At 51.8% G+C, this 13,226-nt stretch overlaps 1 protein-coding gene and 1 long non-coding RNA gene across 9 annotated transcripts; both read left to right on the top strand.

Moving 5' to 3' along the window:
• The first annotated feature begins 7,794 nt into the window (after positions 1-7,794).
• On the top strand, positions 7,795-11,866 carry LOC116445756. 8 transcript variants are annotated; one of them, XM_032112724.1, is made up of 4 exons: positions 7,795-8,559; positions 9,383-9,488; positions 10,936-11,024; positions 11,142-11,271. In XM_032112724.1, exons 1-4 carry the CDS (start codon positions 8,097-8,099, stop codon positions 11,183-11,185), a joined length of 702 nt encoding a protein of 233 aa, XP_031968615.1. In that variant the 5' UTR covers positions 7,795-8,096; the 3' UTR covers positions 11,186-11,271. The 8 variants fall into 8 exon arrangements, with proteins under 8 accessions (XP_031968615.1, XP_031968614.1, XP_031968619.1 ...); XM_032112723.1 differs by having other exon boundaries at positions 11,136-11,270; XM_032112728.1 differs by lacking the exons at positions 10,936-11,024; positions 11,142-11,271 and adding an exon at positions 11,835-11,866.
• A 48-nt stretch (positions 11,867-11,914) lies between these two features.
• LOC116445754 lies at positions 11,915-13,220 on the top strand. The gene is made up of 4 exons (XR_004240869.1): positions 11,915-11,986; positions 12,377-12,570; positions 12,720-12,947; positions 13,067-13,220. It is a non-coding gene; the product is annotated as an uncharacterized LOC116445754 (long non-coding RNA).
• The last annotated feature ends 6 nt before the right edge of the window (positions 13,221-13,226 follow it).

Below are 13,226 nucleotides of genomic sequence, written 5' to 3'. Positions count from 1 at the left end.
TCTGAAGATGCTTAAGAGAGTTTTGTGTGCTCCCATTCAGGAAGCAGCGTGTTTTCAGCTGGAAATTTGGGGTGGTTTTGTTTCTTCAGGGTCTGGGGTCTTTCCTGAGAGAATCAGCCCTCCCATAAATCCCCCGGGTTGTTCTACACAGCTGCTTTGGCCGTGGGTCAGAGAGAGAGAAGGGGAATGACTTTTTACGGGGTTGAAATTTGTCCAGGCGGGAGTGGGACGTCGTTTTGCCCCTCCCCAGAGCCCTGCAGGCGCATGGGAGTAGCTCAGAGCCAGCCCAGCTCTCTGAGCAATAACAACGCTTGGGAGGTTCGAGTGTTGATAACAGCTCTCCTGTCTCCTGGGGCCAAAGGTCTCACGGTCCCAGACTGGTGAGGCAGAAAAGGAACTTGTGCTGTTCCTGGAAAAGCTTCTATTATTCCTTGTGCAGCCTTTTAATTCTGTGTTCTGATGGACTGTCCGCTGTCTTTCTAACAGGACTTGTCAGAGATTCAGATTTAGGAACTGAATTTGGGTCTGTTCCCTACTGGATCTTGCCAAGCCTGAAGGCCTGGGGTGATGACTGCTCTCAGCGAGGGCTCTTTATGAATCCTCTGTCAGATTTCCCTCAGTGCTGGACAGGAAAGGCGAGGGTTTGGATCAGGAATTCTGCAAGCGGGCCCTGTGTGACCATTGGCTTCTTGTGTGTGTGTGCATCAGTGAGCCAAAATCAAGGGCAAAGGCTGGTTTGGTTTTATGAACTTAGAGTAACTTTAAAAAAAAGAAATCAACTTTTTCTTCTTTTTAAATTTAGGTGCTGGAATTGCCTGTCTGGATGTGTGCTGAGCTCTCGCTGCTGTGGACTGTGCAGCCTCAGTTGCTGCAGGTTCCTGTTCTTCTCACCAGCTCAAAGTACACGTGGGGTTTTTTTGCCCTTCTATATAGAGCTGTTGAGTTTGGGTGATTTTCCTGTATTGAGGATATTGAAGGTCGAGAAGGAAGACTTGTCTCTTTTTGTGCTTTTCTGTTGTTTTTAGCACCTGCTCAGCATCTGAACGTGGTTGGAATATTGGAAACATAAAAGGTTTTGGATTCAGTGCTTATTTGTGCAAACCCATTTTTTTTATCTTTTCTTTTTTTTTTTTTTTTTTTTTTTTTTTTTTTTTTTTTGAAAGGTCTCCGCTGTTCCTGGTAGTTTTATGTAGAAAAGGTCATGTGAACAGCAGGGAGCAGTGAGCATTTGGAAGGGGGGGTGCAGGTAGTTCCTTCAGGGTGGGGGAGTGAATGTGGCCTAGGAACAGCTCTCTGGTCAAGTGAGCAGCAGAGGAACTGAAGGATGCTCTTCCCCAGCAGAGCTGCTGCTTTGTGCTCTGGGGCAGCGCTGCCGCTGCTGGGCTTCCTCGGGGAAAACAGCTCCTTTAGGATGTGCTTTGCTGCAAAGGTTTCCCTGAGCTGGGTGTCTGCAAGAGGCATCGGGATACCAGTGTCAAGAGTTTTCCATGGTTTCCAGGCTGTTGTACACAGCACGTTCCAGGCAATTTGCGAGCGTGAGGCAGAGCAAAATGGGTGCAATTGGACCCTGCAAATGCAGTTCAGGCAGACGTTGATCTTTTAACTTTTCCATTGTAGGTGCGAATTCTTGGGCATTTGTGAGTCTGCCTTGACTTGCAGGGATTGAAGGGTTTAGGTGTGGAGTTGTTTGGCCAGCTTGCTCCAAGGCATGGTGTACTTCTGGAAGTGCCACACACCTCGCAGGACCGAGGGGCTGCTGGCTGGGTGCTGGTTCTGCTCTGCCCTGGGAACTGGGAGCCCCTGGGAGGGCTGGGGGTGACACCTGGAGATGGGCTGGGGAAGCCTGGAATTGTATCTCAGCACTTTTCTATGCAGCTCTATGGACCGGTGTGTGCTGAATGAAGCGGCTCTTCAGCACAATAAATTCAGCAGTTTGGAAAAACCATGGAATATCTCCGAGTTAATGATGGGAGAGGGTTGGGGCTGCTCCCTGATAACGTGCAGGGCTCGGGGGTGCGAAACGAAGATGGGGAGATGAGTGGGGGCTGCTCCTCGTTGTCGGGGCGCCGCGGGCGCTGCGCAGCCTTCCCGTTTTACTTCCCAATTCCTCATTTTGTGCCTCCTTTTCCCTTGGGGATGCGCCCGGCCCGCATTCCAGCGGCCGCCGTGGGACAGCGCCTGCGGGCGGCGGGGTTTCCCGCGTGATTGACGGGCCCAGCGGCCAATGGGAAGGCGGGGCGGGCCGAGGCCTGGCCAATGGGGAGGCGGCTCGGGGCGGCGCGCGGCCAGTTGGAATCGGCGGGAGCGGTTGGGGCGGGCAGGCATGGACGGGCCCGGGCGGTGAGCGAGGAGCGGGAGAACGGGATGGGGAATGGGATGGGGAACGGGGAACGGGGAACGGGATGGGGAACGGGATGGGGAACGGGATGGGGGAGCGGGGGGAACGGGATGGGGGAGCGGGGGAACGGGATGGGGAACGGGGGGAACGGGATGGGGGAGCGGGGGAACGGTATGGGGAACGGGGAACGGGATGGGGGAACGGGGCAACGGGGGAGCGGGATGGGGAACGGGGGAGCGGGACGGGGGACCGGGGAACGGGATGGGGGAGCGGGGGAACGGCGTGGGATACGGGGAACGGGATGGGAGAGCGGGGGAATGGGATGGGGAACGGGGAACGGGGAACGGGATGGGGAACGGGATGGGGAACGGGATGGGGGAGCGGGGGAACGGGATGGGGGAGCGGGGGAACGGGATGGGGAACGGGGGGGAACGGGATGGGGGAGCGGGGGAACGGTATGGGGAACGGGGAACGGGATGGGGGAACGGGGCAACGGGGGAGCGGGATGGGGAACGGGGGAGCGGGACGGGGGACCGGGGAACGGGATGGGGGAGCGGGGCAACGGCGTGGGATACGGGGAACGGGATGGGAGAGCGGGGGAATGGGATGGGGAACGGGGGAGCGGGGGAACGGGATGGGGGAGCGGGGGAACGGGATGGGGAACGGGGGAACGGGATGGGGAGCGGCATCATATTTATTTTTATTTTTGGGTTTAATATTATTTTTATGTCTAATTTTTCCCTTCCCTTCCCTTCCCTTCCCTTCCCTTCTCTTCCCTTCCCTTCCCTTTCCCTCTTCCACCTTTCTTTCCCTTTCCCTTTCCCTTCACATTCCCTTTCTCTTTCTCTTTTCCATCTCTTTCTTTCCCTGATTCCTGATTTTTTTTTGCCCCAGAATCCACAGCCCAAGCCACGTGCACACACTGCAGATGTGAAGTGTATTTTTACTGCCAGCAAGCACCTGGGAATAAAAAAACCTCAGCCCCAAAGCTTGATGTCTAAACAGCAACACAGAAGTTCTAAACCAGCTGTCTGGATTTGAAAAGATTTGAAAAGACATATGTCTTTGGAAGTTAACATAGAGTTCAACTTGATGTAGTGATCGACTTAGGTTCAGCTTAAAAAAGGCCCTACCGACATTTTATTGTATCTAATCCCTGCTTTCCCCTGCGTTTTAGTTCTTGCCTCTCGGCCCACTCTGTTTCACGGGGCTGTACATGGTAAAACACTTCCCTGTGTGCTTTCTGGGTTTGAGCTGCCCTGCCCCGGCACGTAGGGTCACGGTTAAGTAGAAGAGTTATCAAACTTAGTGGTTCATCTCTTTTTCATGGGTTTTTGGGTAGAAGACTTACGGGCCCGGTGTGGGAATAACTCCCAGCCCTCGGCGTCTCATTGACTGCCTCCCGTTGTCTCGCAGGTCCCCGAGGCGGCTTCAGATCTCCGTGGTCGCCGACGCTGCCGATTTTCCTGGCGCGCGCCGTTCGACGTCGAGGAGCAGCATCCAGAAGCTGTGTCGGAGCATCTTCATGGCTGGAATGTTTTGAGTAAGGGCTGCAGTCAGGGTGTAAGCTGAAGGGTGTGTGACTGTGTGTGTGTGTGTGACTGTGTCTGTCTGCCTGCGAGAAGAGTGCGGGTGTGGAATGGTTCTGACCTTGTGTGTGGGAGTTTTGCCTTTCAGCTACTTTTTAAACTTAGAGTAAAAACAACCCAGCTGCGCTGGCTGGGGATTTTTTCCCTCCCAGCTGGGTTTTTTTATCTGGGACCCGGCCGGTCTGTGAGGTGCCGTTCATCGCCAGGGTTTGGGTGCCGACCGTGCCGGGGATTTGTCAGGCGGGATGATTTTGGGGCTCCCGGGAACCGCGCTCCCATGGGGTGCTCTTGAGACGAGAGCGAGGGTGGGTTTGTGTGTCAGCTGAAGGAGGTGTGTGGTGGATGAGTGTTTTCTTCTCCGTGTGCTGCTGTTGCTTTGGGTTCCTAGAACAATAAAATGTAATGAATTTTCCAGAAATAGAACAATTGTTACATTGTACTGATAGGGGGTTGGCTTGTGTTGCTCTGTGTTCGTGTTTGCTGCTGCACTTGCACATATTGCTCTGTATGTCAATTGGACTTTGACCAGTGTGCATATGGATTGTATTTGTGCTTGTGCTTGTGTGCATTGTTGTTTCCACTTGCTTTGCTGAAGTGTAAATAAAAAACCCTCGTTCAATAAAGTTGAATAAACCCTAATAAAGATACCCCCCCTCCCCCCTTTTGGTTGCTCTCTTCATTTGGTGTGGTTTAGTAATTTTTCTCGCCGTATTTCTTGCTTTGCTTTACTTTTCAGTCTATTCCTCACTTGACTTTTTCTAAGTCTTTATCTTTTTCTCACTGTTTAACTGTTTCTGGATGTCTCGGTCATTCTATTTCTCAGTTTCTCTTTTTCTCTTCAACACTAATTCTCTTTTAAACTCGATTTCTTTTTCTCTCAAACCCTATTCTTCTGTTTCTCTATTCCTTTTTCTCTCTATTTTTCTTTCTCTTTCTTTCTGACTCTTTCTCTCTGACTTTCTCTCTGACTTTCTTTCTTTCTCTCTGACTTTCTCTCTCCGACTTTGACTTTCTCTCTCCAACTTTGACTTTCTCTCTCTCTCTTTCTGACTTTGACTTTAGAACTACCTTTCTCACCTTCCCTTCTTTGTTCATTTTTACCTTTCTACCTTTGTTTCTGTAGCAGCTTGGAAAAAAACAGAGACCACTCTTTCTTCAGGCACGATCTGCCCCAGTCTTTGTGTTTCTATTTTGGGAAAGTTTTAAGAGAGTTTTGGCAATGGGCACAGGGAAAGACAAAACAGATCCATGCCCACACACTTGTCAGGGCAGACTTTCTGCCCCTTCTAGGCCACTGACTCAAACATGAAACCCCCCAGCTTTCTGAGAGGTGAAGGAAGAACAGTCACACCTGGTGCTTCTACCTGTAGTCATTTGCCTGCTCTGCATCTTTCCCAAGAAAGCAGAAGGCGCTTAGCAAAGTGAAGATCAGTGTAACAAGTTGCTCTTCCACTCAGGGCTCTCGTTAAGGCTGGAATGGCTGCTGCCAGCCTCTGCACTTTCTGCCTCTCCAACTTCCTACCTTTGTTCATTTCTACCTTTTTAACTTTCTACCTTTGTTTGGTTCTGACTCTCTACCTTTCTATCTTTCTACCTTTGTTGCTTTCTACCTTTCTAAATTTCTAACTTGACATGTTTGTTTGTTTCTACCATTTGAACTTTCTATCTTTCCATCTTTCTTCATTTCTAACTTTCTACATTTCTACCTTTGTTCATTTCTGCGTTTCTACCTTTCTGCATTTGTTCATTTCTACCCTTCTGACCTTCTGCCTTTCTACCTTTTTTGTTTCTACTTTTAAGACTTTGTACCACCTTTCTAAGTTTTCTCTCCTTTTACCTTTGTTCATTTTTACCTTCGGTAGTTTCTAACTTTCTACATCTCTGACTTTCTCTCTTTGTTTGTTTCTACCTTTCTGACTTTCTACATTTCCAACTTTATACTGCTTGTTTCTACCTTTCTACATTCCTACCATTTTTGTTGCTACCTTTCTAACTTTCTACCTTTGTTTGTTTCTAACTTTCTAGATTTGTCCCTTTCTCCTCTGTTTGTTTGTAACTTTGAAACTTTAAACCTTTGTTTTTCTCCCCATTTTTACCTTTCTAGCTTTGTTTGTTTCTAACACTCTACATTTCTAACTTTGTGCCTTTCTAAATTTGTTTTTTACTTTCTAACTTTTACCTTTCTGTTTCTAACCTTCTTGTTAGAGTGAAGGCTCCTCTGGCCTCGGGCCCAGAGGGAAGCCAAAGCACTAGGTTTGAATTAAAACCTTTGGACAAGCTGACATCCATGAAGCCACACCAAAGTGAAATAGAAATACAGATTTTTAACTTTTAGTAGAAATAGATGCTAAGTGCCTTAAACCTGAAAAAGCTGTAGCAGAGATCTTAAACACAGCTCTTGCTGCAGCAGTGTTACCTTTTCACAGAATTCTTTACTTTAGACAAAATATAGATAGAATTACACTGTTCATATTTTTTAGATGGAGTGTTCACATAAACAATAAGAGCTGATCGAAACTGTATGTGCAAATCTGTGTAATACAGATGTAACACTTGTGTGAGGCTTACGAGTGTTAGAATTAGACCAGGATGGGTTAAGAAAAAGAAAACTAGAATGGTGTGTTAATCTTACTGGTCAATTAACAAATAGAATCCACACTTCTGTAAGAAAAAATACAGTGTATGGAGCATATAGAAGAAGCTGGTTTTGCCTGCTGCTGCTGCTTGGCTTTATCATGTAACCCCATTCGAACTCTGCCTTCAAGACAGCTGTGAGACTGTGAAATAAGAACTCAGCAGAACAGCAGCCTCCTCTGCTCTTTCACCCTGGTCCGAGAAGGAAGGGTACCCTGTCAAAGGCTCAACACTTGCCTTTCTGAGTTTGTTTCTAAATTTCTACCTTTCTAATTTTGTTTCTAATTTTTTTTTTTGTTTCTAACTTTGTTTGTTTTTAACTTTGGACCTTTGGAAATTTGTTTGTTTGTTGTATTTGACCTCTTTGTTTGTTTCTAAATTTCTGCTGTTGTAACTTTGTTTCTAACTTTCTACTTTTTACATTTCATTCGTTTTTAACTTTTTACCATTCCTCCCAGCGAGGGATGTGTGCAGAATACTAAAACCTGTTAAGTTCTTCACTTTTACATCTATAGGCAAGTGCTACTGATTTAGATGTAAATTCATTTTGAAATGAGCCAGCCCTCTCTCTCTGCTCTGCCGCATACAGGAATATAAGAAGCTGGGAATAGAGATCAGCAAGTTTTGCGAATAACGAGCCGGCGTTTTTCTGTAGGAAGGAAAGAAGCAAGCGCCTGGCCCCAGGAGCCGAGACGCTCGGGCTGCAGGAGCTGCAGAGCGCCCAGAGCCGGCTTTTCCCTCTGCTCTGTCCCTGCCCCCGGGCTGAGCTGGGCGGCGCTGCTGCCGCCTGGTGGCGAAAGCGCGGCACTGCCCGCCCCCGACACGGCGCCCCGGCGCTGCTGCCGCCCGGTGCCGGCTGAGCCGAGAGGGCGGGCGGCGGCCTCGGTGGCTGCCGAGCGTGGCAAGGGCAAGGAGCGGGAGCGAGCGGGGCTGGGTCTGTCAGCGGAGGGGAGGGGCGAAGGACGGTTCGGAGCGCCGAGGGACACGGCCGTGCATGAGTGGGGCCACAGCTATGGAAAGGAGTGGGCGCCCGTGCGGGGCGGTGACCGCGAGGAATGACAGCGCGGGGGGCGGGCGGCCTGTTTTGCGGGCAGCAGAGGCCCGCGGTCGCAGCGCGACCCGGGCGGGGAGCACCAGGCGGGCACGGTCGGAATCGAGCCGCCCGCGTGTCGCTCTCAAGGAGGCGGCTCGGAAAGGAAGGCGCAGTTCCGCGCTCTCGGGACGGCGTTAAGTGACGTTTTTATTAGAACCTGCCAGGACCTTGCAGAGGGTGGTTTACACTTCCGCCACACTCAAGATGGCGGACGCACTAGGCCCCTTTGAGAGGTGTCCCTGCCGATGCCTGCCGCCGGTCGCGGAGCAGTCGCCCGCCTCCGGCGCCGCTGACCCCACCAGCCGTGTCCTCGCACCGGGAAGCACCGCGGAAAATCGCGCGGAAAGCGCGGGGCCGGCGTCGGAGTCCGGGCCGGATTCAGGCAGCCGAATAGACGCCCTTGTGAGGGGCGGCGGGGGCCCTTAAGTGTACCACACTAAAGATGGCGGCTCGACCGGAAGTGGCTTCTGCCAGCACCCAAGATGGCGGCGAAGGGCGGAAGTTGCATCACCGCCACACTAAAGATGGCGGCCGTGTACGCTGCTTTCTGACCTTCTCAATATGGCGGCAAGGAAGGCCCCCCCCCCCAGGTGCGTCTATTCGGCTGCCTGAACGCAACGCCGACGCCGACGCCAGCCCAGCGCTTGCACGCAGATTTCTGAGGCGTTTCCCGCTATGCGGACACCGACTGTGGGGTCAGCGGCGCCTGGGGCAGGCGGGAGCATTCAGGCAGTCGAATAGACGGAGCGGGGTCCTTCCGGCCGCCATCTTGAGAAGGTCGAATAGCCACATTGGTGCGGTCCCGGTGACTTCCGCCCTTCTTCGCCGGGAGCGGCAATGGCGGAGAGCCCGGGGAGCAGCGCTGCCGGGCCGGGGGCACCGGGGCGGGTGCTCCGGGCTCGGAGGTGAGCGGGGAACGGGGACAGCCCCGAGCGGACGGTGGGGGCCGCGGGGGATCGGTATTCCGGCCCAGGGATGGGTGTCCCGGCACAGGGATGGGTGTCCAGGCACAGGGATGGGTTCCTGGACTATCTAATAATATTATATAACGATCGTACAAGGAGATCTATATAAAAAAAATTCTCCATTGTCATCCTTCTCCCAGCCCCGCTGTGTTTTCAGGATCTTGGGGGAAGAGTTGGGGTCTGGACAAGGCTCTCGGGCACAGGGTGGGATTCTTGGGGTGCAGGGCCAGGATTTGGACTCGATGCTCCCTGCGGGTCCCTTCCAGCCCAGGAAATGCTGCGATCCTGTGCCTTTGAGGGTGAAATAAAGGGGATCGGTGGGGTTTTGTGCCCGCTGTGTTCACGGCCCCGCCGGCTCAGGGCGGGTTCAAGGCGCAGCTGCCCCGAGCCAGCGGGACCGGCCGGGGCTGCTCGCTCCCGGTGCTGCCGCCTTGTGGGGAGAGCCCGGCACTGCAGCCCGCACAGGCGCTGGACCACGGGATCGGCGTGGAACAGCAGCGCAGGGAGTGCTGAGGCAGCGCAGGGAATGCTGCGGTCCCAGGGAATGCTGCGGTCCCAGGGAAGGCTGAGGCGTCCCCTGCTCGGGGCACTCGGCAGCAAATCCCTGATGTTGAGCAGAAAAAGGAAAGTTCTGGGTTAGTGGGAGGAGGTTTCTGGAATGGAGCTGGGACAGGTGCTGATCCACGCATGGAATCACGGGCTGGTTTGGCTTGGAAGGGACCACCAAGATCCTTTACACTCTGTTTGTTGTCTGATTCCACAGCAAAGAACATCCAGAACTGCCACCTCACCCTCACGGACAGCAGGAATGTCTTCCACAGCTCTTGTTTTGGAATGGGAATGGCTGTTGGGAGCTCTGGCAGGACCAGGTAAGAAGAGAAATGGGATCATTCTGGCTGCTGCTGGAGGTGGTTTTCTGCTTTCAGGCTGTTCTTCTCATTGATCCTCTCACAGCAGTGTTCTAGGGCACATTTGAGGGTAATTCCAGGAATTTCAAACCAGATAAAAACTGGTGGGGCAGAAATGTGAACCTGATCCATTTCTGGTAGTTCCAAGCTTCTCCCACAGCACCGTTCCAGGGGAAACCTGATAAAAGGGTAAAGATGCAGAGGAACAAGTGCTGTAAACCCTCCATGCGCTCTGACAGAGCAAACCTTCCAGTACTCCCAGCAGATCTCTTGGAGAAAGTGTGGGATCGCAAGGTTTTCCAGGAAAGCAAAACAAGGGCGGAGATGAGGGAATAGGCTTCCAGTTCTTCCTTTAGCTGAAAGCCTGGGGGAATTGAGAGGGGCCACAAGAACTGTTTGTGTAGGAAGATGGGAGTTTGGGGGCTGAATCTGAGTTTCCCTCTGGGGCATTTTTGAGGGAAAAGCTGAGGTGCTGTTTAAGGGAGAGAATGCACATTTTTGGGGTGGAAAAGGTTTGATCAATATTGTAGAGGAAGTAAAATGTTGGGGGTAAAAGTGGATGCAATCTGGAGGGGACAGAAGGAATATTTTGGAGGCAAAATGGGGAACTCAGTAGTGGACAGAAGGGGAACATTTTGGAGGCAACACTTGACAAACTCTCTGGGGTGGAGAACGAACACACTGAGGGAAAAATGAGGTGATGAGCAGTGGGCACGTAGGGAAGGTCGTGGGGGTAAATGTTGAGAAAAGCCCCGTGGTATTCAAGAAATCCTTGGAAGCAGGACTGAGGAATTCAGTGGTGGAAAGATAGGGGAATTTTGCGGGGGTAAAACTTTAAAAGATCTAAGAGTTGAGAGTGTGTGTTTTTAGGTAAAAAGGATGTCTTGTTGAAGTTGGGCGTCTGGATTGTGGCATTTATGGATCACAGGGTGTTTTTCCTGAAGTAGAAGATAAAGAAGACTCCCAAAGCCTCGGTAGCTGTGTTAAGAAATCCCTCGCAGGGAAGAAAGGTGCCTAAACCTCCTAGAAGTAGGGACTAATTAGCATGGGAAGGGGAAAACCCACCCCCAGTGGGAGAGAGCCCGCCGGGTAAGGGAAGAGAAGGATGCCCTTAAGAAGAAGCAGGGAAGGTGAATTTCTCGGTTTGCTGAAATGTATCAAAAAGTTTGGAATCTGGGTCTGTGTGGAGGCCGGGATTTTCTCGGCCATATGCAGAGCCCAGCACTAGGAATAGAGTAATTCCAGGCTTTCCAACGCCAAAAATGCAGTACCAGAGAGTTCTGTTATCCCGAGGACTTGGGGGATAGTTGGCAAAAATTTCCGGGGGCCCAGGCTGGACCGAGCTTTTAACGCTCCCCGGATTCACGGGATCGGGGATTCCAGCGTGCCCTGCACGGGTTTTTTTCAGGGAAGTCCCAAATCCGTGTGAGCACAAAGCAGAATCCCCTGGGAGCTGTGAAGGCAACAGGATATTTCTTGGGAATTTTGAAGGATTGGGTGAGTCCTCAGTGTTAGGTTGGAATGAACGCAAATTGTCCGGGAGTTGCTGGTTTAGGGATGGCCGGGTCTGGGTTTGGATTTGTGGGCACCGAGTGTTCCTTGTGTCAGTTTTAGGTCTGGATTGGTGGGAATTGTCAGAGAAAAGAGAAGGCAATTGAAATGTGGAGCTCCATTCTTGGAGAAATGATCAGGATGGGAGAGGAAAGGCTGTGGAGCTGCTGGGAGCTCCTGTAGAACGAAAGGATCTGAGGTCTGGAGGCAAAAGCTGTGGAACAAAGCCTGAATAGGGTGCGGGTGGGGCAGGGAGGGGGAGGAGGGCACCGTGGGGGGGTGAAAGAGGGAAAGAATCCCTGCTCCGGGAATCCAGCAGGGACCAGGAGAGGATCATTTTCCATCCACTGCTCTCAGTGTAATCCTACTGAGGACGGTCAAAGGGAAGTGATTCATTTGTTCTTAGGTTTGGAATGAAAGGTGCTCTTGCAGAGGGGAATATTCACCTGTTAAAATTCTGTTGGATACAGGAAAAGAGGGAGGAAGCAAGCAGCTGGGGAATGAACGGGTGGATTTTTTGGTGGATACAGGGAAAGACACGGGAAGGGGCTGTTAAGTAAAATACACCTCACGGGCAGCACCAGGAGAAGCCTCAACTGCCCTTTTTTTCCAAGCTCTGACATTCCAGAGGAGTAAGCAGTGGTCAGCCCCATCACTTTCTGTATTCCTTGGATGCCCAGTGCTTTGTTGGGAAGAGATAGTATTTGGAAGTGAACAAATCCGGGGATGTAATTTCCTGATAGTAAAGCCCCAGAGACCCTGGTTTTGATATCCTTCCAGCACCCAAAAGCGCAACAGAGGGAATCCGGGCGGAGCTGGACAATCGCTGTCGCTCCGTCGGTGGAATTCCTGGGAAATGGAAAGCAGCAGAAGCAGCAAGAACAGAGTTGGAAGCGGGCTCCAGCCGGGTAAGGCAGACACCAAATCCTTTGGAACTGGGCAGGGGTGGGAAGAATGAATTCTTACATTCGTAGCCCATGGATTCCTGAGCAGGATCCCGGCAGGGAAGAGTGCAGGGATCAGACTGGGGACTGATCCCAGCTGGGGGCAGCGAGCCTTGGAATTGGCTGAAGGAAGAAAGAGGGATCCTTGAGCACAAGGATCAGCTGTCAAATGCGGAGATGGCATCAGACATTCCTCGGGAGGGTTTAGTTTCCTGGGCCAAATCGATCTCCTGCCTTGTGAAGGAGCTCAGAGACCTGGGAAGAGGCCCAAGCAACAGCAGGGAATGCAGTGGCAGATAAACTGCCGGGGAACGGTGGGGAAAGCATCCGAACAGGGGGCCTCGTTTTGTACAGGAACGGTACAAAAAATTGTCCGAAAGAATAGGAATGGAACGGGATTTACGTATTCCTCGGAGGCCACAATCCAGTGGGAAGGCTGAGAGAAGGAAGCAAAGCCTAAAAAGGCAAATGAGCCAAAGCTGCCCAAAGCCTCCAATGGCCACATTCCCTGGCATTGCTGAGGACTTCAGCCAAGCTCCAGGCAAAAGGTGAGCCCCTATGGAATCCTTTCTGGGAGACCATATCCAGCTGGGACCCTTCCTGGAGAAGGCCATGGGATATGGGTTATCCCAGGTCCAGAGAATATGTCATTTCCTTGGAAAAACACTTGGATCACTGCATCACTTTCTTGTTTTAGGCTCACCAGTCACCCGGGCTATCCAAGTCCATCCTCCCCAGCGGGGAGAGTGGGAGCACGTCCGGCCATGGAGAATTTCTGGGAGAGCCCGGGAGAAGAAAGAAGGCTCCAGCTTCACAGATCTGTGTCATAACCCATCGTGTCGGCCGCTCCTGTTTGATCCCGGTGCATTTGTCCTCTTGGATTCAACCTGAGCAGCGCTAATTGCTGGGAATGAAGCAGCCTTTGGTACTTCTTTTCCATGAAAGCTCTCCATGCTGCCCTTCAATCCTGTTGCAAACACGGGGAAAACCCAAAACTCCGTTTTTTCCCCTCTCCCCTTCACTTTGCCTCCTCTTTTCTTGCAGGCTTTGGGCTATCCAGGCTTGCATGTGGATTAGGCAGAGCACCCTGTAAGCTCAGCTCCAGGTGGGATTGCAGCGGTGTTGGAAGCACCAGGGATTCTCCCAAGGTTTGGTGTGAGGAGCTGCATCTTGGGAGGGGCTGGGATTTTGTGCACTTCTGGGG

Source organism: Corvus moneduloides, chromosome 6 (genome assembly GCF_009650955.1).
Source record: "Corvus moneduloides isolate bCorMon1 chromosome 6, bCorMon1.pri, whole genome shotgun sequence".
Lineage (NCBI taxonomy): Eukaryota > Metazoa > Chordata > Aves > Passeriformes > Corvidae > Corvus > Corvus moneduloides.
The sequence above is the reverse complement of the archived record's forward strand: the minus strand, read 5'-3'. Positions and strand labels throughout refer to the sequence as shown.